Consider the following 25,329-nt stretch of genomic DNA (forward strand, 5'->3'; position numbering starts at 1 on the left):
AAAAGTTATACTGAGGTATAACTTTTTAAACAAAGTATAACTCAGTATAACTTTTCAGTTCTCTCTAATTTAACTAGAAATTATAATTTCTAGTTAAATTAGAACAATTTTGCACTGCATTGAATTGAAATAAAGGTGTTGTTTGGTACTGTTATATTGCTATAGTCACTCTAGCATTTTAAGGGTGTAAATTAACTTTACACATCAAACACATACACAGACAAAAACATTGCAGCAGCACAATACTAAGTGAAATCTTTTTAATCATTTCTCCAGCACAATAGAAGAAGCTGCCAAGAGTGAATGTCATCTGCACTGAGAAAATCATCTGTCACTGAAAATTGATATTGTAGCACTCCTCTTTGGAGTGTTATTCTGTAACAGCTTAACTTTACAGGAATAGAGTAAGATATTTCCTTAGAATTTTGTGTTATTGTATGCAATAGAGGTAGTTCATGATTAGCTCAATGATTTGAATGCCAGGCAAAGCACAAAAAGGACCACTACTTTTTTTATACTGTTATTATACTGTGACCTTGCCTTCCTTTATTTTGTGCAGATGTAGTTAATACTACTATTAAATTGAATTCACATATGCAGATGAAATCTGATTAAAGTTTATTTTGCAGTAATAAGTAAGAATTAGCCATAGATAGAAAACTGCATGGAATAATAAAGTGACCTATTCTCATTCATTTAACTGTAAAATCAGTGAGCATCTTCAATAATAGTTCAGGAAAAGTAAATAAGCAACAAATTCATTGAACTCATCCCTGTTAACAAAACTTTGAAATTCTCCTTTCAGTTGTTTAAGTAAATTTTGCACAACATGATTTGCGACACAAACTTGAGTTTAAGGACAACTTTTTACTAAAAAAGTTTTCTTTGGTCTTATAAATATTTGGTAATTTGCTCTGCTTCCAAGTATTAGTATTTTACATTGCCAAGTAAATATAATTTCAAATTTGTATCATATATGCAAAAGTTTGAGATCGTTGATGATAAAGTTTGAGAACATTACCTCATCATTATATGGTGAGGTAAGTGCCACATACAGTGATTTCTCATTTATCCAACCTTCATTTAACATCCACTAATGGGTTAGCATAGCAACTGACTTTGAATAGACAGCATATATTTGCATGTTTAGTAATCAACCTTTCAGTCATCTGATCAGCAAATAGATTTCTCACTGTGATTGGATAATTGATGGATTAATGTAGTTACAAAGAACAATAAGCTATGGTTATTTTAGCGCAGCACACCTGAGTCATATCTGTTAATATCTGTTAGTTACATAGTACAAATTCATTTAACAAAGAAGTACATGATTTTGTTTTGGTTACACCACTAATTTGGAATAAGCATTAAGCAATTTTTAGAATAAGAAACTAAAAAGGAACTTAGAGAAAAAGTAAGAAAATAAGAGAATTTGACTAGTTTTGTTATTCATTTACTTCATAGTTCCTTTTTTTGTGAGGTCAGTGATTTTTTACCTAAGGGGAAGGCTGCTTTACTTGTTTTTGCAGGAGTTAAAAAAACACCCTGCTACCTCTATATGAGACTGCCTAATATGTCTTCTGTTGAAAAGCAATTTTAGATTTTTTTTTTTTTTTTGTAAAGTACTTCACAATTATATTATGAATCTTATTACCTGAGATCTCTAAGGAGTCAAGGACTCAAGGGAGGCCATAGATCACCCACACTAACTGTCATAGTTTTTCTTAAACTCATTTAAACAGGATGCACTAACAACTTCAGCATGTAAACTGTTCCACTTATTGATTTACTACTCTGTGAGTGGAAAATCTAGCTCTCACCCCATATGAATATTTTTTTAATATAAAACTGGAACTTCTAAGTTTTAATGTTATAATTTTTTTGTATTATCCTGCATATGGAGGCTTCAAGACCCATAATATGGCAAATTAAAGATGTCAAGAAATTATATTATTGTTTAATCCTTTATCCAAGTGTAAGCAAACAAAGTAATGCTGAAGTCATTTATTTTTATTTATAACCAAGAGAAAAAATTTTCCAACATCTAGTTCTCTAATCTAAAGTATTTTAATAATAAGATATTACATCTTTTCACTACTTGTATATGGGTAAACGTATGACCTCTGCATTACTTCAACCTTAGTATCTCTTCTGGGTTTGGCTCCCATTGATGAGATGTCAATAAAGGTCAAAACCACTCTTGGTAATGGCCCTTCCCATAAAGCATAACATTATACACACCAAAAGAATGTGAGCTCTGCATTATGAGATGGGAAAACCTAACCTCATGTATCTGCTGCTAAGCACAACAGAAAATGAAACAGAGCCACTAGTCCCAATTCAGAAGAAACTTCCTATCATGATGCATCAGAAGCCATTGAAGTAATTCACTTATGTGAATTACTTACTACAAGCAAAGACAGCAAGCACTAAGGCAATTAATGTGAAGTCGCTAGCCTCTATATGCAAGCCTAGTCATGAAAATCTTGCACAAACTTTGTTTGCTTATGCTTGAATAAATGATTAAATAAGAATTTAATTTATAATCAACTGAAAAGATTTCCAAGAAGTGAGTGTGTTATCCTCATTAGGGAAACTTGTATGGGAAAGATCTCTAAAGGACAGATATGTGAAAGATGAAAATGAAGAAAGAAGAGAAAAGATAAGATTAGAGGGAAGTGGAGGAATAGTGTCATTTCAATGGAAATTACTAGGTCATCTTAAGAGACTTCATATGTCTATGGAAGTACCTATACAATGCAAAAACAGCATCTACAGAAGAGAGACTGGAGGGAGTCAGTGAGAAAAGGCATTACTTAATAAGTGAGTAACTCTCTTCTGGATATCAGGCATTCTGAAGTTGAATTTTGGTGAGCTATCCCAAATGTGAGAAGAGTATCCTAAGATCCTTGGATTGTTAAAGTGTTAAGAGTTGCGAAGAAGATAAGTAATGTATAGAAAGAAAAAGAATATCAAGTTTTTTGGAAGCTGAGGAGGCTATTGACTTGATATGTTTGTCAGGATAGACATATGAAAATCAGCCCAAGAAGAGATATTGATCTTTGATTGGTGAAGCATTTTGGAATGTTGCCAAAAGTGAGCCACAGTCTTTCTTCTGGGAGCCTGCTAGCTATGGCTGGTTGCTTCTTTAAGAAATATATCTTTCAAGAGAAACAACATAAAACAATTCTCAGATAAACTGTTAGCAATACAAATATTTTTAAAAAAATATAAAAAAAAAAAAGGCCAAAGTCAAGCACATAGGATTTATTATTTGTTCTCTCTCTTAGAGACTATTTAGATAATTTGTCATATAGAATCATGTTAAAGACATTTAAGCATCAATCCTTGATACCTATAGGGGGGGGGGTGGACATGAGTGAATTACTTTAATGGCTTCTGATGCATTATGATAGGAAGTTTTTCTATTGGGACTAGTGGCTCTGTCTCATTCTCTGTTGTGCTTAGCAGCAGATACATGTTCACTGAGGTTAGGTTTTCCCATCTTTTATATGCCATATTGCTGAAATGTTATTTTTTTCTGATTTTAATATTTCTGCTAGAGTGACTCATGATAAACTGCATGAATAAGCAATTTTGTGGACTCTTTGATACTTTTGAAAGGGGTTATCATCCTTAGGTCACTTTATCAGAGACTTGATATTGTCTGGATTGGTTTGTAGGCAACTGTTATATTATGCTGTAATGCACAATTTCTACACTATTGAAAAAATATGTCAAAATCAGAATTGCTTTACAAACGAATATCCAGATCATCCAGAGGCTCTCTTTATGATTGCTTAAAGACAGCAAGCACCATTCAAAAATATTCAAGAGGCCACAAAATTTCTTGTTCGTGCAGTATACTGTATATATCAGTCAGATTAATACAAATTTTGAAATCAGACTACAAACTGATTACAAACCTACTGTACTGCTGTAACCTTTGATCTAGTGCAGTATGGCCTTTGCTGTCCTTGCACCAATAAATCAACCAACCAACCAATTGCAAAATTCAAAAACTGATTTTACACGTAGATACATACATGTGAGACCTGGGAAATCTGGCCTTATGTGCACATATCTGCTACACACACAATACTGAATGGGATAAAGCCACTAGAAGAAAACTTATCCTGTCACAGAATCTGCTGAAGTAATCCACTCATAGCTCCCTCAGTAAGAACCAGGGACTGATCTTGAATGATATCTGGAAGCGTATAATACACTGCTAGCAGTTTCAATTTTTCTAATAATCATTTAGAAGTGCAAATATGAAAAATATAAGGTAAGTCATGCACATTAACAGTTAATCATCATCAAATTTCTGACATGTACATGAAGAAATGACATCATTAATAACTTCCTATCAACAATTTTCCTCCAACTCAATGTGTTATCTGTCAAATTTTTCTCTATTCTAATTACCTTTACAACATTCTTTTATCTATTATCATTTTTATACATAAAAATATAACGGAAAAACTCACGTAGAAAAATTATTTAATGGTATAATTTTCGCCCGTGTGTCACAGGCATCTTCAAGATGCCTGTGACACACGGGCGAAAATTATACCATTAAATAATTTTTCTACGTGAGTTTTTCCGTTATATTTTTATGTATAGTTATGTCTACTCACGGTTTACCTCTTTTAAAACTTATTATCATTTTTGTTTCGTTAGTTTTGGGAGTTCCATTTAATGCTTTCAAATCTGATAAGTTTCAGGCATTTATTAATTTTTGTTATTTGTGTATGAACCAATTGCAATATTAAACCATAATATGTAGTTCAACTAGAATCATTAATCTTTCCCTCAGCTAAAGAACTAAATGCTTAACTATGGGGGGGGGTGGAAATGAAGTCAGTGAATACCAAAACTAAGTAAGTTCTTTTACTTATTCTTAACTTCCTTATTTTTATATTGGACCTACACAAAAAAAGGTTTCAAAACCTATAGTAAATCTGTGCCATGTGTCAGCAGTAGATGGTGGTAAATATGCAGTGGCTTCTACCATCTGAGCTGCTAAGAATGGGAATTCTAAATTGTTTAATACTTATCCCAAATTAGCTTTCCCAAAAAAGATCACATATCTCCATAAAATTCATTGAACTAATGGATATTACCAGCATTGATGAATGAAGTGCTGTGAAATATAAAGCAAAGTTGACTATTCTTTGCAAAAAATAATAAATTTTTAAAAAAAAATTTAAATGCTGTTCTTAGCTTGATTAGTGCTCGCTGCTATGGGTTTTGCTACCTTCATAGCTATCGCAGTGACCTAGTTAACTTTTTGAAGTGTATGTGGAGAGGAGAATACTTGATAATTCTTATCAAGAATTATCAAGCATATTTAAAAAAAATATATATTCCTTTTTGCCATTTGATTTATATTAACACTGAATTTAATAATGTCATAACACTAATTATAATATGATTGCTCAAATTAATATTATAGATGTAATATTAGTTCTACTTCCCTCTCTTTCCATCTTTCACTTCTTCAAACTCGTTGTCCCAACTTAGTTCAAAGGATACCAAATGCAATGTTGTCTGCAGTATTAACACACTCATTTTAAATATACATTTACCTTCACCTCAGTACATTGCACCAATGTGCTATAGGTTTATTAAATCAAATAGTGTTTTGATCTAATCATCATCAAGTTATTGAATAGGCAGGTCATCAAGATAGAATGATCAACATTGGATTTTAAAATATAAATAAAAAAAAAAACCTACTTACAACCATTAAAGATACCCCCCCCCCCAAAAAAAAAAAAAAAAAAAAAAATTTTAAGTAGTAGTAATTGTCTTTCTTGACAATCATTGTTGTTGGGACAATGTAGTAGCACTTCATCACTCTCTTTGAACTGCTGTTCAAATTTGATGAGTGGTCAGTGTCAACTCCATTCTGTGCTGGATCAGACTGCCCATGCTTGTTATAAATAATGTAAGATTGGTGTTCTGTAGTTCTTTTCTCAACAGAATGTCCTGTTCGTATAAAGTAAAAGCGACAGTAGTTGTATCATATCGTACAATTTACTGTAATAGTGATAATTGTGCTGGTCCCATTATATAAAGCTTTGATCAGAACAGATCTGGCTTTCTGTGCTTAGATCTGGTCACCAGTATTTGAAGGGGATGAAGTAACCTTGGAGAGAGTGCAGAAACCGATAACAAAAATTATGTCAGGAGTGCACAATGTTGAGGATAGACTGAGAGCATGTGGGCTGCAGAGTTTGGTGAATAGAAGGTGGGGGGGACATGTCAAGACATTTAAGCTGTTGAAGGGTTATCATATTAACACAAGAGATTTTTCATATGGTGGAATGAGGGAAAGGAACAAGGACAGGAGACCATCACTGGAAGTTGCAAAAGGAAATGGTGAGTAAAAGGATAAGAAGTAAGTTTTTTGCATGCAAGTGGTAGGAGCATGGAACGCATTGTCTGAGAGGGTGGCGAACATATAGATTGGATGATTTTAAGGAGTGATATGATAGACTTTGTGTTCACTAGTGTTGACCTCCTGCAATTAGTCTTGTGACTCCATAGGGATCAGGAAAATACACTGTATAGCTTATCTTTTTGAAATTCCCTGGAAGTTACAAAAGGAGGTGGTGAGTAAAAGGATACAGTTTTTGCATGGAGAATGATAGGAGCTTGGAATGCATTGTCTGAGAGGGAAGCAAACGTGCAGACTGGATGATTTTAATGAGTGTTATGATAGATTGTGTTCACTAGTGTTGACCTCCTGCAATGAGTCTTGTGATTCCATGGGGGTCAGGAAAATAATAATATAGCACTGTGTGGCTTATATCTTTTGAAATTCATTGTTGTCATTCTACTATGTTCAGTTGTCTGTGCACTTATTTATTTATTTACACATATGGCTTTGTGAAACTTACAAGTGAAATGTACAATGACAATCTCCAGAAACAAATGATGAAAATCTTAACATGTAAAAGTTCATTACATAAAAGGCATGAACTGCATTCCAAGTTTTCCTTTTAAAAAAAAAAAAAAAGCAAAAGTAATGTGTTATAATCAAGTCAGGGAAAATTATCATCCTACTGCACCAAATATGACAAGACTGCATTCTCTCAACGCATCATAACACAAATGTAGCTGTATCCAAGGTTTTATTAGAGAGCAGTTGTGACTATTGTGAAAACTTGATCCATTAGAGAAAAACTCATTTCACTTTGCATCATCATCTTCTAGCACGAGGAGGAGTTGTGCTGATACTTCGACAAGGACTATGAGAATAACATCATTCGTGGTGAACGGGACCTTGAATCTTCTATTTCCTTCCATAACCACTGCCACACCATACCAACTACAGGTCAATGTCCAGACTGGAAAGCCAATCCAAGGCCTCATCCGTCACCTTGTGGATGTCCTGTAGGCTACCACCATGAAATTGGCGCCTTGGGCAATCGTTCACAATATGAGTAATCGTTTGAGCCACGGGAGAACAATCACAATAAGGGTAGTCACACATCCCCCATTTATGTAGTAGGTAGCCACATCTGCCCTGGTTAGTTCTGATCCTGTTGATTGATGACCAAATCTTCTTAGGAGGAGCAAAACCAGGCTGCAGAGCACAGGGATCTTCTACCAGGAAGCTGTTTGTTGGGAGATTGTTGGACCAGTATTCTCTCCACATGTCAGGTGTTGATGGCAGGGTAGCTGAAGAGAGTTCGTCCATGGCCCAGAGAGGCTTTCTAGATTTTAGGTGAAGACCAGGTGGATTCATAAGAGTCTGGTGCACGGGTAAGAGTGGGTTGCTCATTGTTTTATTAAATTCTTTAAATGAGGCTTGTCTTCTCCATATGTTGTGTGGAGCAATGTTAGATAGGACAAGCAGCCAGGAGAGAGGGGTACTTCTCGCTGTCCCACTAATTGTGCACATGTTAGAATTTAGCTGAGTGTCTATAATGTTAGTATGAGCACTTCTTTCCCAGACAGGGGCACAATATTCTGCTGCAGAGAATGCGAGAGCTAGTGCAGATGACCTTAGGACTTCTGCACCACAACCCAAGGTTGTTCCAGCGAGCCTTGAAATGATATTGTTTCTCGTTTTAATTTTGTTGGCAGGTTGGTGATGTGTCTTTCATAGGTTAGGCTTCTGTCCAGGCTCACTCAAAGATATTTCGGGTGAGGCTCGTGCTCTACCATTTTTCCACAGAAAGAAAGGTTGAGGTGTTGGTTCGCATCTGTATTGTTCAGGTGAAATACTGTAGACACAGTTTTTGTTGGATTTGCCTTCAAGTACCACTGCTTGAAGTACTCTTCCAGGATGTTCAGGTCTGTGTTCAAGGTTGATTCCAGGTTGGCAAAGGAGGTAGATTGATGTAGGATCGCTAGTTACACTGAGATTGAAGTATTTGATTTAATAGTGTTATTAAACCTCTTATGTCTACACGTTTCAGTATTTGTTTTCACGCGTCACAAATACCATTAAAGACTGATGACTTCTGTGATACCTAGAGGTCTAGGTGATTGGTGCTCACTGCTATGGTTTTGTTATGACTATTTGTGTAAAAATAGTCATAATTTAAAATTCTGAATATTTTTACAAATTGTTTATGTTAGTACATTATTAGTTTTGATTTCATAATACGTATTGTCGGCACTTGCGATGTGCACGTTATTTATGTTATTTTGTCGAAATGAAATGTGAAGCATTTAAAAAAAAATTATGTACTTACTGGATTTGGATAGTTGTGTTACTTTCAGAAATTTTATTGTGGTTTAAAATTATTAAGTGCTGTGTTTTGTAAAGACATTCTCGTAATGCTAACGGAGATGACACGTCAGCCATTATACATAACTTCTTGCTTGCCACTTTCATGGAGTGTGCATGCTCGCCGAGGAGTTTGATGGGTGATTGACAGCTGACAGAGAGAGCGTTCAGTATCGAGGTAACAGAAACAACAACAAGAGAGCATTCGGTATCAGAGAATGGGGGATAAACAAGAGAGAGAGAGCTAATGGAAGTTTAAGAATTCAGGTCGGCAAAATTTGTTCTTAGGAAATTAAGTTTTTATGTGACAGTCGGTGGCATATTGATAGAAGATTCCGAAAAAGGAATCTTAGAATTGTGAGCCTTTAAAGTGGAGTAGTTAAGACTGTAAATAAGTATTGGTAAATAAAAGAAAATATTGTGATTGATGTTCTATAGAAATGTTTGAGGAAATGCTGATTGAAAATTTCATCTGTTTTAAGGACGCCTGATCTATCTGTTATTTCTACTGGAAAAGGAGACTGAATTTAGCAACTTAGATAAACCATTAGAAGAAACTTTTTTTTGCTGGTACAAAAATTAACAAAAATTGAACTACACTAGGTAAGAGTACCTATATTTCGGTGAATTCAGAATATCTTACTTCAGAGTCAGGAGGAATAATGTGTGCTACATAAGGGTGATGAGAAAGGATTCTATGGAAAAAGAAGAGAATCTTATATCTTCGAAAAAAGGCATTAACAAGGAAACTTACTTTGAACATTTTGTTATTGTGTAAACAAGGTGTTTAGGCTAGTAGACGTGATTAAGTATATGTGAAACAAACCAGTCAGAGAATGGGTGATCTCTAAAGTGTAAGTTATTTTAAAAGGCCTTGGATCCAGTTAATTTTGTAGTTAGTTGTGCAATTTCATTTGAAGTATATATATTGTTTTTGTTTTATTAAATGTGTATATTTTGTATTTGGTCTTGAGTCAGTGATTTTTCTGATTCTGAAAGAAAGAGTAAAAAGTCATTGCAACAATTGGAATTGAACCCTTGTGCATATAAATAAAAACACTCGGAAATTAGAAATAATCGTTATAGAGAAAATCTTATAACAAATGGTAATAGAGATCAAATCTCCTTATAACAATAGCCATAGCAGTGACCTAGTTAACTTTTTGGAGTGTATGTGGAGGGGGGGGTGAATACTTGGCCATTTGGTTAGATCTAGCATGGATTTGCTTACCGAGTTACCATCATGTGGTCTATTTTCCATACTTTACAGGTTTGCCACTTTTTGCTTGTCTTTGTAGATGGTTTCTCACTTTAGATTTCCTAACTGATGGTCTTGCTCTGTACACTGGTGGCCCTCTCTCATGTGCCTCAAATTCAAATCCTATACATGATTTTGCTGGTACAAGGCACTCTATTCCTCTTCTTTATTTGGTATGCCTCCTTGCTCAAGTATTATGGACTTTGTGATCTTTTATCTTGTACTCTGGTCTTGCTTTCTAGTTGGAGTGAGATGACCTAGTTAACTTATTGCAATCAGGCTGCAGTCCTGTCATATTTCTTGTGATTGAGAAGGGGTCTCACTTCCCTTTTATGGTACTTGGATCTCTAGGCAGAGTCTTATTTCTCTTCTTGGACTTACTTACACCTCTAGTTTGGATATATTTTGCCCATGGCCTTTACCCTCAAGGAGAATGATGTCCTTTTCCACTCAGTACAGCTTCTCTGCTGTGCAGCTCCTAAACCTGCATATATTCCAGATTCATTCAGAACTGGAGTGTGGTTTTCATATTAGCGGTGGTGCACTAGAAGTGCTTGAGCATTGAAGATGTTAGTCTGACGACTAACGAAACTTGTCGGGTTTGTTTTTTAGTACTTGTTTAGTTTTAAAAAACAGTCTTTTTTTAATAAAAATGTGGTCACAAAACCGAAATAATTCGATTGTGATTGATTGCTGTCCAGAGGATGATGGTCCTCTTGATTAATGGTCTTTCTTTCATGGACTTGCACTAATTTCTTTATTACATGAGCATTCTCTTTCTGCAGATATTTGCTATAGATGGCTGCTATTTTTCCACTTTATTCTGAACATTGCACAAGCATCTGCTGTTCAACATTAATATGAAGTTCAACTTTTGAATTGCAAAGCTAGCTTTCCACATCTCTATTCTCTGGAGTAATAACCTTCCACACAGCTTTTTTTTTTTTTTCTGAAGTTTCATCAATTGAGTCTTTATTTCTCTTCAAGTTTTGCAGCTTCTCATGTGTAGGACTGATATAAAATGTGTGTATACACGTCTACGATCAAGTGGATAGCATCCCCAATCTCCACGCAATAGGTTCTGTGTTTGAATTGCACCATGGGCATGGATGTTTGTAAAAGCCTGCTCTGGACAAGCTTGTATAGCTCCTTGAGTTTATAACACTTATAAAAATAAAATTAAAAATATGAACATTAATTACTGCAAGAAAGGATAATAAATATCCATCATTATTTTGTAACATTGTAGAAAAACAGTTCGCTTTTGAAACCTTAGTGTTATATGTTTGAAAACATACTGAAATACAATCTGCAGAATGAAAGATGACTTGGGATTGCATGATAAACTCAATCCATAATTAAGTATGTTTGTCATCTTTTAATACATTCATGCCAGGTACAGACAGGTGATCGCTTGTTTTACTTGCACATGGGAAAGACATACAAAATTGTATTGTGGTTTCTGTTTGGCAGTCAGGCAGCTTACTGTCGAAACCAGTGATATGGAAACTAAAAATACAATACAAAACCAATAATGAAACTAATTTGTAGCACTCCTTTTCTTAAAACACTGAAAGATTCATTTTATGTACATTGAAATAAATAACGGGATTTTTATTCACCTTGACACCTATACTTCTCAAATAATGGAAAAACTGACTGAATATAGCAAATAATGTCCCTCACTTTCCTCCTCAGTGGCCAGAGAAAAACAAGTCAAAGTAGAAGTTTTATTGTGCAATAAATTTTTAGTAAAACTTCTTTACTTACTTTAAAGCAGATAAGGATAAATTGTTCTAAGAATTTTCAGTGACCATGCAGCTGATTCTTCTATTCATTTAACGGGGAAGAAAGGTTGTTAACATTTTTTTAAGGTTTGTATGTGTACTCACTATTGATATGTTATTCTAAGATAAATGGATAAAAATCTCATCGATGTAAAAAAGACTTGTTATAATTTTCAGTTTATTTCCAAGAGAAGTCTTGCTAATCTTGAACATTTGTGAAATTACCTAGGGTAAAAAAGGTGAAAAATATCATGAAGCTTTATGCAAAGTGTGCATTTTGAAGCCTGTTGATGTATCAGGGACTTGGATACAGAAATATGTAAAATGTCATATACAGGATGTCAAATTTTAACCATAAATGAAATCATATAACATGGAAATCATATAACATGGTCATGTTACGAATGTAACAGTGTCTATGAGACAACTAAATATGCTTTGAAACCTCATTGTTATGCTCAATAAAATTAAGGAAGGAAAAACACTGTAATGATTTTTTTCTCTTGCTTGCTGTTATTGTACGCCATAATCATAAAATTGTAATTTTGTTAAGCATACATATATATTTCATGAAGTGCAGAAACCAACCAGTTATTTCTTTTTTCTTAATGACTTAAAATAACATTACTTTTGCAATACTCTGTGTCAAATATGCACACAAATTTGTTTGACTGAAAAAACTGGCATTCCATAAATACTAACAATTTCACAAGAATGAGCTTGCCTGATACGAAGCACGTGGCTATACATCCCAGCACATTATGTAATGCATTACAAAGGCAACTCTTGTGCTGAAGATTATATTTTAGTAGACTGTTTATACCATTTTCAAATTTAAGTTTAGTGAAGTAGTGCAAACATTGTATTGCTACTTGGTGGCTATAAACCAATAATGGTATTTATTATCCTTTAATTGGCTTTGTTCCTTTTTAAGATCTCTCTCTCTCCCCTTCCCCAGTTCTTGACATATTAGATGTTCAATTTGTTACATTGATTTTTGGATGGTTGTTAACGTTTTTTAAGGTTTGTATGTGTACTCACTATTGATATGTTATTCTAAGATAAATGGATAAAAATTTCATCTATGTAAAGTGATTATATTTTAGAATTTTCTAATTTATTGCAGTGTTGATGCCCACAAAGTGAAAAATGTTTAAATGCATTCAGTTCAGTGATAAATCTATATACAGTGAGCTGATGTTTAGTTAACTTTGCATATCTTTTTTCCTCTTATGTACTTTGTTAGTTACTGTATCTGGATTACATTTCTTTTTTTAGAACAAACTCCTGAGGAAATTGAAAGGACAAAGCAATTTGCTGTTGAGGTAGTTGAGCTTCTCAAGCACACACCAAATTGCTCTATGGCTTTCAGTAAATTTATTCCTGCTTATCATCATCATTTTGGAAAACAGTGTAAAGTTTCTGATTATGGATTTTCCAAACTAATTGAGTTGTTTGAAGCTATACCTGAAGTACTGGAGGTAAATGATTTTTTTTCTCTCTAAATAAAAACTTAAAGATAGAGGCAGTGATGTTGAACTGTGTGAAATATCAATCATTGTATTATAATTTTTCTATCCGCATAATTTCATTTATTTTATTGGTTTTCAATTCACAACACAAGAATAATTTAAAAAAATATATTTATTTAACACGTTTGCTAATATTTCGATGGTGTTAAACCAGCATATTCAAGTCACAAAGATCGGTTTATCACAGTATGCAAAGAGCAACAATTTGTTAACAGTGGGACCAGTTTAAAAATTGTAACAGACAACACTAGGAACTAAAGTCCTAATTGGTGCCATCTACCTGTGCACTAGACATATTAATTTGATCTTAAAATGACTTCCTCCCATATTTTTGATAAATTGATACAAATACAATACATACAGCCATGCTTTTTGAGGTTTGGGGAATACTGTAAATACTGTTAAATGTTTTAAAGCTGCTACTGATTCCAAAAACAGTCACTCTGACTGTTTTTGGAATCAGTATGACTTATGACTTTTGTATAGCACATTATTTGATCTGCTCTGAATACTGCTGTTCCAGCATTATGTAAACTATACTATACTATTCAGGCACTATCATCTGATTCCTCCTCCAGGAATCAGATGACATGTTAACCCATTTAGTGATTAGTTAACTGAGGATTTGGTTATTTGATGGTTGGATAATTGAGAGATCACTGAAATTATAATTTTAGAAGAAATGGGAGTGGGGTGTATGAAGCTGGTGATATTGGATACAAGAGCAAATCAAAGAGTATCCAGGAAATGGCAAGTGACTATCAGTGTACTACAGGACTCTGTGTTTGGACTACTACTGTTTAATTTTTACATTAACAATACAGGAAATGATCTGAAGGGAAGTATTCAAATTGTTTGCTGGTGTTGCAAATTTGGGTAACATAATAGTTAATCATGTTGTTATTATTATCAGAGACCTCCAGGGAATCGAGGACTCATCGAGGGAGGCTGTAAATTACCCAACCCAGCTATCATACCTTCCCTTAAATTCATTTACACTAGATGCACTCACTACACTTAAGGGCAAATTATCCCACTCACTCACTGCTCTCTGGGAGAAAAACCTAGCTCTTAACCCTTTCTTGACTGAAAACAACCTTAACTTCCATGGATGACCCTGTGTTCTCCCCCTGCCTTCCATATAACGAAAAATTTCTTTATTAGAAATGCTATAACACCCATTCAAAAGTTTATAGACCTCTATCATATCACCCCTCTTTCTCCTGTTAACCAGAGTCTGTAATCCACATACTCGCAATCTGTCCTCATAATCTAAATCCCATAATCCAGATATAATCTTTGTAACTCTTCTTTGCATCCTTTCCATGGCTTCTTTATCCCCTTGGAACCCAGGAGACCAAATCTATGCATAGTAATCCAAGTATGGTCTTATGAAAGCCTTATAAAGAGGCAAAATTACTTATCCTTACATGTCAAGGTTCGCTTCAACATAGCAATTATCCTCGGAGTTGTATTTGTAACTTTTGCTATGTGAGTTTTGAACTGTAAATTCTTATCCACCAATTTGTAATTGCTGAATATCAGTAGCTTTCCTGATTGCCCTGCCTCTCTTTGCATCATCAGCAAACAGTTGCAAATCTGATGATAGACTCTGCTTGATTTCATTAATGTATAGAGTGAACAATAATGGTCCAAGGATTGAACCCTGAGTTACACCACTGGTTACCTTAAATCTGGCAGATTCACACCCACTGTATACCACTTTTTGATATCTGTCTGTCAACATCTGCTGATCCAAGTCAATAGATTATGTTCCAATCCCATATTCTCCAGTTTACACAACAGTCTATCGTGTGGTATCCTATCAAATGCCTTAGAAAAATCCAACATTATCATAGTGTATCCATTCCCTTTATCCAATTTGGCCATAACATTGTTATAAAATATAAGCAAATTGCTAAAACATGACCTTCCTTTAGTAAACCCATGCTGTTCCCTGCAGAGTATACTTGTCTACCCATTTCTGTATGCGAGTTCTTACCAACTTCTCTAAAATCCTCACTACCACACCAGAGATACTAATAGGTCGGTAGTTAGACACGTTAGTTTTTGCACCACCCTTGTGCAATGGAACTATCATACGTTCCTTCCATTCCTGAGCTGAGACTCAAGTTATACAAATGTGTGAAAGGCTTAGCAAATTCAGCTGAACATTCCTTTAACAAACAGGCAGATATTCCATCTGTCCCTATTGACAAATTCTTATCCAGGTTATGCAAGAGCTCTTCAACCTCATTTTCATGAACCTCTAACTCTTCATCCAACGTAGCAGTAGCACCATGCTACATACACCTGGTATATTTAACTCCTTTTGATGCTGATATAGAGTACTTGCAGAATGATTTAAATGGCAGTGTGGGCAAAAGATAATTCATGTCATTTAATGTGTAAAGGTATAAAGTAATTCATGGGATTACAAGCTGTGTACTACATTGATGGAACTTTACTCCAGGAAATTAATGAAGCTTGAGATTGGGGGATATTGATGGATAGAGGGAGATCAAGATGAAGGAATATTGCATAAGTGGCCAAGTGTTCTTTGATAACTAAGTAATCCTAAGCTACCTTGGCCACTTATGCAACATGCCTTGTGTGTTGCAAGGCATGTTGCAAAAAACAAAGGATAATCCCTTGTTCTTCCTTCTCTGGGCAAGTGTGGTGAATGAGTGGAATGAGTTGCTGAAGGCTTGTGGACATTAAAATCTCCTAGTTGATAACTAAGTAAGTAGTGAGTACTTTAGCAATGAATGTGCTCAAGAAGAGGTATTATAGGTTTTGTGTGTGGGCTTTCAATGATGAGTCTTTGTGCTCCATGGAGATAACCCTGCAGTATTAATAAACTTGCACAAAAAAACAGTTTCAGACAACTGAAAACTTGTAAGGGCAACAAGCATTACATTGCTCATTGGATTAAGTAAAAAAAATGATAGATAAGCAATGTTGTATTTCTGATGATGTGCAACCTTAATAGTGTCCACTATCATCTTCAGTCCACCAAACCCCACCTACTCTTTTTAGCAGAAACTCAAATCTCACCTCCCCAGCATTATCCATCTCAACCTTCCAAACTACACTCTCTTTAACTCCTTTCGATCCAAAGGTGGTATCTGCACATATATCCACTCTGACAAACCTTACCAGAGCCTAACCTAGAATCGCCGAACTTTGGCCTTCTTTAGTTAAAAATATCCCTTCCCCACTCAGTCAAATTCATTTGCTGTCTCTGTCACTCTCTCCAAATGCCACCAACCGCTCTGAGCCCTTTAATTTCCTCTCCTTAAAAATTGATTTGCTCCAGTCCCACTCTCCCAACAGCAAAAGCAACTAGGAGATTTTAATGTCCACAACACCAATTGGATTTCCTCCTCCAGTTGTACAATTTGTGTATCTTACATAAATTGTTCACATTCCACCCAGAATACCAGATAACCCAAACCACTCCCCAGACACCCTAGATCTCTTCGTCACCAATGACCCTTCCAAATACATAGTGAATGTAGCAAGCCTCCTGGGTAATTTCAACCATAATCTAGTGCTTATCTCCTCTCCCATGCAACAACGCTTTCACAGCAACTCCCACACAAGAGTAGTTAGGCATTATATTAGTGCCAAGTGGGACAGCATCTGTGAACTCTGTCTCATTCCCATGATTAGACTATTGTTTCTGGTCTTCCAATCCAAACATATGCATTGAATGTATGACCAAAATAATCCTCACTGGCATGGAAACATACATTCCCTACATTTCTCTGTACTGCCATCCTCTAACTAAAAGATATGCCAAGGCTGTAAAAATGAAAAATCAAGCATACCGCAACTGGCTTAAATCAAGAACTCCATCCTCCTTCAATGCTTATACCCAAGCCTTAAATAGATGCAAGAAAACTATCAGTGCTTCCAAAACAGAATTTAAGCAGGCAAAAAAGCAGGAAACTTGCAATCTGCCCAACACTATTCCCACCTCTATCATACCCAGATGGCTCTATTGCATCATCACCCATAGAAAAAGCTAATCTCTTGGCTTCAGACTTTGCCTCCACTGCATGCAAACTGACAGTGGTAAATGTCCCCAACCATTCCAGCTGTCCAACATACAATGCCTCCTGTAACCTTTTACCAGAAAGAGATCAAATACCTACTGTCTAAATTAGACACAAAAGTCTCCTGGCCCGGATGGCATTCCTCCAATTGTCCTGACGGTTTGTGCACCAGATCTGACTCATATCCTGTACATACACTGTCTTATTCCACTAGTATCTATCCCACAGCCTGGAAATTGGTCTGTATTCAACCCATTCCCAAGAAGGGTGGCAAACCACTGCTATCTAACTACCATCCCATCTCACTCAACTCAGTCCTATCTAAAATGATGGAGAAAACCATCAATTCCCAACTCCTATACTACATTGAAGGCACTCAGCTATTAAGTGACCACAAGTATGGATCCATTGCTGCCGATCAATACAAGATCTACTCTCTTATATATCATCCATCTCTGGACAGATGCCATGGAGAAATTTGGTGAATCTCAAGTGGTTTTTCTTTATCTCCAAACCTTTCTGATACAAAGGCTTGCTAAGCAAACTCCCATCATTTGTACTGTCTCAGGACTTCTGTAGCTGGATTATCAACTTTCTGTCTGGCTGCACACTGTGTGATGGTAGATGGCTTGCTTGACTCAATACAGAGGAGGGCAGTTAGATTGATAAATGACCCATCTCTTACCAACTCGCTCCCCCTACTTTCACACAAGCACTTGGTCTCTGCAACTTGTGTATCCTATAAATATTTCCATGGCTAACATTCATCTGAAATAGCATCATTAATTCCATCACTCAGTACTAAGCCTGTTGGAACATGTGCACAGCTGCCACCCAACATCCTTTCACAGAAAATTTCACACCATGAAATCCACAGAACAAGTTTCTTTTTCTTCTCCTTCATCCATGCTACTGCCGTACTGTGGAACAGTCTTTCCTCTGATGTATTTCCCAAGGAATACAACATACAAGTTTTTAAATCAAATGTAAACAAGTTTCTTCTTTTCCAATCCACTACCCATATACAATACTAATGTACTATAGATTGATCACTCAACTTCTCATGCATGGGCTCAACATTAAAAAAAAAAGATATATATATATAAGAGAAAAAAATTATAATGAATGTTATGTGTTATGCAGCTCAGCATTGAGTTGATAAAGAACAAGATGAAAAAATATTCCAGTATACATTGAGAGACTGATAAAAGAAAACATTGAAAAACTTGTTTGTAGTGCAAGAGAATAATTTATTATAGATGTCTATCCATTTAGGTCAGCAAATAAATTTTATATATATTGGGAAATCCAAAGAAACTTTATTTCATTTTAAATAAAAATAGGTTCAGTAAAGTTCTGATTTCAAGTCATGAAGATTTGTTGTTACAATATTTATGATACTCTTGAATGAAAATTAGTTTTATTATTGAGAGCTTCATAGGCTGAAAAAAAAAATTATTTTATTTTTATACTGACCTTAAAATTAATGAGGTGAGATGATTCTGTTTCTTCAATGAATTTTGTAAGTACTTTTATGAGATATCATACTTTTCCCTATTTAGTGACCATGTAATCCTGACTTGGAGGACAAATAGGCATGTTGAGGTATCACGTCAGAAGGAATTTATGTGCAATTATAAGGTAGGCTACTATCATAGACTTAGAAACCAGCTTGCAGCAGTACAGTGGATGAAAGAATTTGAAGGAAAAGGGATCAGCAGTACATGAGAGATACTTACGAAAAAATTGTTGATATCAGTGGCAGATTGTGTATACTTTCAGTGAAGAAGATGGAGCAATTTAGATGAAACGGTTGATGAGAAATAAGAGGAGAGTGGAAGGAGTGTGATTGCATACGGGTGATGGTAGAATGGAGGTACCTATAAGTCTTTTTTTTTTTTTTTTTTTTTTTGTATATCTTCTGTAGGTTTTAATATTTTGGAGAAATTTGTAAGAACTCATACACAGAATTGGGCAGATAAGGGTAATATTATTTATCCAGGTGATGATGATGATGATGGATTTGTTAAAGGATGCTCTTGTTTTAATAATCTAGTTACCTTTAACAATAGAGTAACAAGAGAAGTGGATGTATATGGAGACTGTACAATGTTGATTGAGGATAGATTAAGTGCATGTAGACTGCAGAGTTTGCAAAGAAAATATAGAGGGAGGGATATGAGTGAGACATTCAAGCTGTTATTATTATATTAACACTAAGATCATTTTCATTCAAGGGTAAGGCATACACTGTCATTTTATATATATTGGCACCCTATCAAATGCCTTTGAATTTTCAGTCATTTTGTTATCAAGGTCAAGTTGGTTTTTAAGTTGCAACATATTGGATTGGTGATTGGCTTTCTAATAGATATGACTAAGTTGTATATGGGTGAACATTATCGGGGAGTAGGATGGTTACAAGTGGAGTTCCATAGGGTTCAGTAGTACAAGAATCGTTAATGTTCAATCTTTGTCAATGATATTGTTAAGGGAATACAGGGAGATGTTCAGTTATTTGTTTGCCGATGATGTGAAGCTTGGGATGGTTATTAGTAATAGTACTAATGTTTTGGCTCTTCAAGAGGATTGAATAAGCTGAAAAGGTGGACAAATGAATAGGGATGTCAGTTTAACATAACTAAGTATAAGATTTTGAAATTTGGAATCCATAGATTTAATGTTTTCTACTTACTTGGTAGACTTATTCCGGAAGAAGTAAAGGAAGCAACTGATCTTAGGGTGATTGAAGACTGAAATTTGAAGTTCAGAGGACATATTCCAAAGGCTGTGAAAGCATTTCAGAAATCCACATCCAGATTTCTGTACTCATATCTGGTCACCTAGATTTAAAGAGGATGAAGCAATCTTGGAGAGGATACAGAGATGGATAACAAGTATATGGAGACTGTACAATGTTGATTGAGGATAGATTAAGTGCATGTAAACTGCAGAGTTTGCAAAGAAAACATAGAGGGAGGGATATGAGTGAGACATTCAAGCTGTTATTATTATATTAACACTAAGATCATTTTCATTTTTTGGGTATTATTATATTAACACTAAGATCATTTTTCATATAGTAAAATGATGAGAAGGAACAAGGAGGAGGACATTTCTGAAAGTTACAAAAGAAAGTGGTGAGTCAAAAGATAAGAAGTAAATTTTTTGCACCGAGAGTGGTAGGAGCATGGAATGCATTCCCTTAAGGAGTGATGAAAGTGCAAATGGTGGGCAAGTTTAAGGAGTGGTATGGTAGACTTTGTATTGACTAGTGTTGACCTCTCACAATGAGTCTTGTGACTCCATGGAGGGTGATAATAAGAGGGTAATAATAATTATATTATTATTATACAGAAAGTCATTTCAGTTTCTGAAGTGTTTTGAGGAATGAAGATAAATTGTGTTTTTTTATTCTAGATTTTTCTCAACTCAGAATTATTGTTTATGAACTCTTCTATATACATCTTTTAATTTCAGTGAGAATATAGAAATGATAAAAGAATCATCCTTCAGTTGAAGAAAATGGGTGCTATTACAGTTTTATATTCTTCCAGTGTTGTTTTGAAAGAATGAAAGTTGTTCTGGAATTCAGAGACATCATGTTGGAGGTTTAATAGAATATTTTCAGCACTCAGAAAGGATTAAAACTAATTGTAATGCTTGCAAATAACTTTTGTAACAACACACTCAATTACAATACAATACTAAACAAGACACGTTGGATCTCTGATGATTGAAGTTTCCCAAATTTAGGAAGTTTTTTAATTTAATTTAGGAAGCAATTTAAATAAATATGGAATACAACCATATTTATTTAAATTGGTTAATTTCTGAGTGTTGCTGCAGATTCTAAAAACACTCTTTCTTTTTTGAATTTACTATGGTGGAACATTGTGGTTTTTATTGGATTGTATCCAAAACATGATCTGTGTTGGATCCTACTTGTTCTTAATCTATACCTTGGATCTGACATGATTACAATTACGATGTTCTTAACTAATTGATAAGTTCTGAGTTGATTTCTAATTCAAATATAGAGAAAATTTATATTTAAAGTCTGCGCCACTCTATATCTGAATTAGTTCAAGAATTGAAGAAAAATCAACCTTCAACTATTTCTCCTTAAAATATATACTGGACGAGTATATTTGACTTACTTAATTTACCCGCTTTGGTTCAAATATTTTATGAATGGTGCAGTAAAAGAGATTCAGGCAAAATACAACTTTAGATAAACAAAAACAAACATTTAATTTAGAATCACAAATTATACACATAAGTTCAAAATCATTAATTAAGATATTACAAACGCTTTAGCTCTTCTGATAATACAGTCATACAAACTCGGGCATTGGTCAGTTATCTGAAATACAGTCTTCACACAGTTCACTTAACACTTAATAAAGCTTAATGTCATAAAATTCCTTAGTGATCATTCACATTAACATCTCATAGTTTTTTTTTTAGTTTCAAATACAATTTATTGGTGGCAATACTTTTTCACAAGCTTACACTTTTAAATCTACGCTTTAGCTAACCTCCGCAACAGTTACTGTTAGTATAGGGATATTCTAGGAAGAAACACACTCATATCTCTGCATATTAATGGTTGGAATATTCTTACCGACAATTTTCCTTCTTCATATACTTATGTGCGAACACGTTTTGTAACTGTATACACTTTAACCAATTAACGGCACTCATTTAAAAAAAAATCTTCTTAGAAATAACTGGATTAATTAACGGTCACAATACACACAATGAAATGCTCTTGCATAGATCATACCGCTTGCACTACATTTGACATCACTTAACTAATTCAGTTCTACCAACAACTCTTGTACTAAGGTAACACACAATAATTCCTCAACTTGAAGTTTAATATGCACAGTTGCCTACTCCTTCGATATCAATTTAATCCTTTAGGTACCATTAAACTCAACTTTGTTCCTCTAATTATTCTCTAGTTACTTCGTGCTATGCTTCAAGTTTCCGTGTGTCCTTGAAAGGTCGGCCCTGAAACTAAATCTCAACTCCAGTATTGCTAGTCTATTTAGTAGTCACTCAGCTGTTTTCTGTAGCTATAATTGTTATTCTACAACTTATTAGCTAACCGTCTCTCGACTAGTAGACTTTATTTAGCTGCTTGAGTGACTTGCCGACTCGCTATTATCGCACTGTGATTCCCGAATGCTCCGATTCCAACCTAATGCCAATCTCTCTCCTATAAATCTCTAATGCTCTAATCTCCTAATTTCCGCCTTCATTGCTTTTTATATTCATTGTTCCCGCCTAAATTGTTCTCATGATCTAAAACTCTTTTCAATAAACCTTCTCCTCACGTGGTGTTCCAAAACGTGGAAGCTATCTAACATACGTTTCCATGACAACAAAACAAAACATAATAAAATTGAGCTATTACATAACGTTAAACTTTACAAACAGGAATAAATAGAGAATATATACATTTCAAATAATACCAGTTAAATTATCAAATACAAGTTCTTATAATATTAACGTAGTAATAATTAAAATAGCTTAATAATATTTAATACAGTCCTTTCATTATTAATACATATATCTTTGATTAAATAATTAAATATTAGACAAAATTAAGGTAGTTATATGAATATTAAATTGTAAAATAAGTTGTTTACATTAAATAATATTTACAAGTCTAGCCTTTGTGATGGAAGATCAAGTTGGATTCTGAAGTGAATAATAATTACTCTAATCTCTACATAATCAGAATCCAACATCTGCAAGACCAGATTGACAATAGTCGTGATTGTTGATTTGCCTGTCTGTCCCAAGTAAGCCAACTTGCAAGAACAGGGCACTCTAAATACTCCAGGCACTGAGAGAGGAGGGAGCTGATCTTTGGTGGAACGGATAAGGATATTAAGTTTATGGTAGGGCTTAAACACTGTGTGGAGGTTGTACTTTCTTAAGGACCTGGCTATTTTTTCTGATGTGCCATGGATGTATGGTGATGGCATTTCTGAAGTCCTTCTGAAGAGATGACCAGGGAATGGTAAAGGAACTGATTATTATTTTTAATTCTGTAATCACTGTAGCCATTAGAAAGCAAGGTGTTGTGCACGAGTATGTTGTTGAGTTTAGTTGAAAGGGAGGTTCCACTGGAACAAAGCTTGTAAGCTCTATTGGTTAGAGTTTTACTAATGCCATATTGTTGCGAGGGGTGGTGGTAGGAGAGTTTGAATGTATCTGTGTGAGTAGGTTTTCTATATACTGAGAAGGAAAGGTTACCATTAGGAAGGTGTGTTACAAAAGTATCTAAGGAAAGATAAACTATTGTTATTTTCCTTTTCCATCATAAACTAGATTCTTGGATGTAGGCTATTGAGGTGGCTGAGGAAGAAGTCTAATATGTCTGGGCCATGAGGGCAAATGGAGAATACATCATCTATATATCTTAGCCAGATAGAAGGTTTGAGAGGGGCTGAGTCTATGGCTCATTTTTCAAAATTTTTTTAGATTTTTTTTCTTCCAAGAAAAATAACCAGAATTGATGGCAGAGGAAAAGAACTCAAAGATATCAGAAGGAAAAATGTTTTTAAGAGTTTAAGGTGTCATTTAAGGGAATATTGGTAAATAATGAGGTGATGTCAAAGCTTACCAATATGTCTCATCATCATGAAATTCCTGACATGTACCTTCAAGGGGGTGTACAGGATATGATAGTACTACATGAAAAATTTGCATCATTACTAACTTCCTATCTACAATTTTCCTCCAGATCAGTCTGTTACTTGTCAAGACTCCAACATTATCAGATCTTATATTTCTATCGTCTAAGGCACTTAGTACCGTATCAATTCGCCTATATCTCGGTCTTCCTCTGGGTCGTTTTGCTGCCAACCTGGCAGAGAACACTTGTTTTACTAATCTTTCCTCGCCCATTCTGTTTAAGTGACCATACCACCTGAGATTATCTCTGCTAACGCATTCTTGGATGCTGACAATGTCAAGTTCTTTCCTAATATCCTCGTTTTTAATATGATATTGCCATTGATGCCATCTGTTCATGCCTCTAATCTTTCTCAGGACTCTCATACCTATGGTCTCTAGTCTTTGGTCAAGTGTTTTACTTCTGACCCAGCTCTCAGATCCATAAGTTAAAACTGGTTTGAACACTGTCTTGTATACAGCTAATTTTGTGTTCTGACTAATTTCTCTCTTATTCCATATGAATTTATTTAATTGACTTCCTACCATACCAGCTTTGTTGATTCTGTTGTCTATTTCAATATTTAATTTACCATCTTCAGTAAAAATCGTGCCTAAGTAGCCAAAATGTTTTACTTGTTCCACAGGTTCCCCGTTCACAAACACAGTTGACATTTTAAACGATTCTACCTATTTTCATTGTCTTTGTCTTTTTATTGTTGACTTTCATTCCATATCTATTACAACAGTTATTCAATTTAGTCAGGGAATCTTGCAAAACTTATAGCGGATTTATTTAGAAGTATAACGTCATCCGCATAAAGCAAAGAGCTGACATTAACATCCCCAATTCTGATATCATGTTTAATACTACTTTCCTTCATAATGAGATCCATATAGATAATGAATAACAGAGGGAATAATGTACATCCTTGTCTCACACCAGATTTAACTTTAAACCATCTTCCTGTACTTCCTTCAATTCTAACTGCTGACTTATAACTCAAATATAGACTAAATATTGCTTGATATAATGCCCCACTGACACCATATAACTGTAGCGTATTGAATAGCTTCTCTCTTGGCACTTTGTCATATGTTTTTTCTAGATCGACAAAACTTAAATACAGATCTTTGTTATATTCCCATGATTTCTCAACTATTTGTCGTAAAGGGAAGATCTGATCCTGACAGCCTCTATTTGGCCTGAATCCAGCTTGTTCTTCACCAAGCTTTTCTTCCACAATTC

The 25,329-nt window shown here is 34.8% G+C and overlaps 1 protein-coding gene across 3 annotated transcripts in view; it reads left to right on the top strand.

The window, feature by feature from the left end:
• Marf1 (meiosis regulator and mRNA stability factor 1-like protein) overlaps positions 1 to 25,329 on the top strand; it is a 655,603-nt gene that overhangs the window by 498,782 nt on the left and 131,492 nt on the right. For all 3 annotated transcript variants that reach the window (XM_090397518.1, XM_090397519.1, XM_090397520.1), the window contains one exon: positions 13,073 to 13,275. In XM_090397518.1, coding sequence (XP_090253644.1) covers positions 13,073 to 13,275 — 203 coding nt within the window. The remainder of the gene's footprint in view (positions 1 to 13,072; positions 13,276 to 25,329) is intronic.

Source organism: Typopeltis vanoorti, chromosome 9, assembly GCF_054136105.1.
Source record: "Typopeltis vanoorti isolate ZY-2024b chromosome 9, IOZ_Tvanoo_1.0, whole genome shotgun sequence".
Classification (NCBI taxonomy): Eukaryota; Metazoa; Arthropoda; class Arachnida; order Uropygi; family Thelyphonidae; genus Typopeltis; species Typopeltis vanoorti.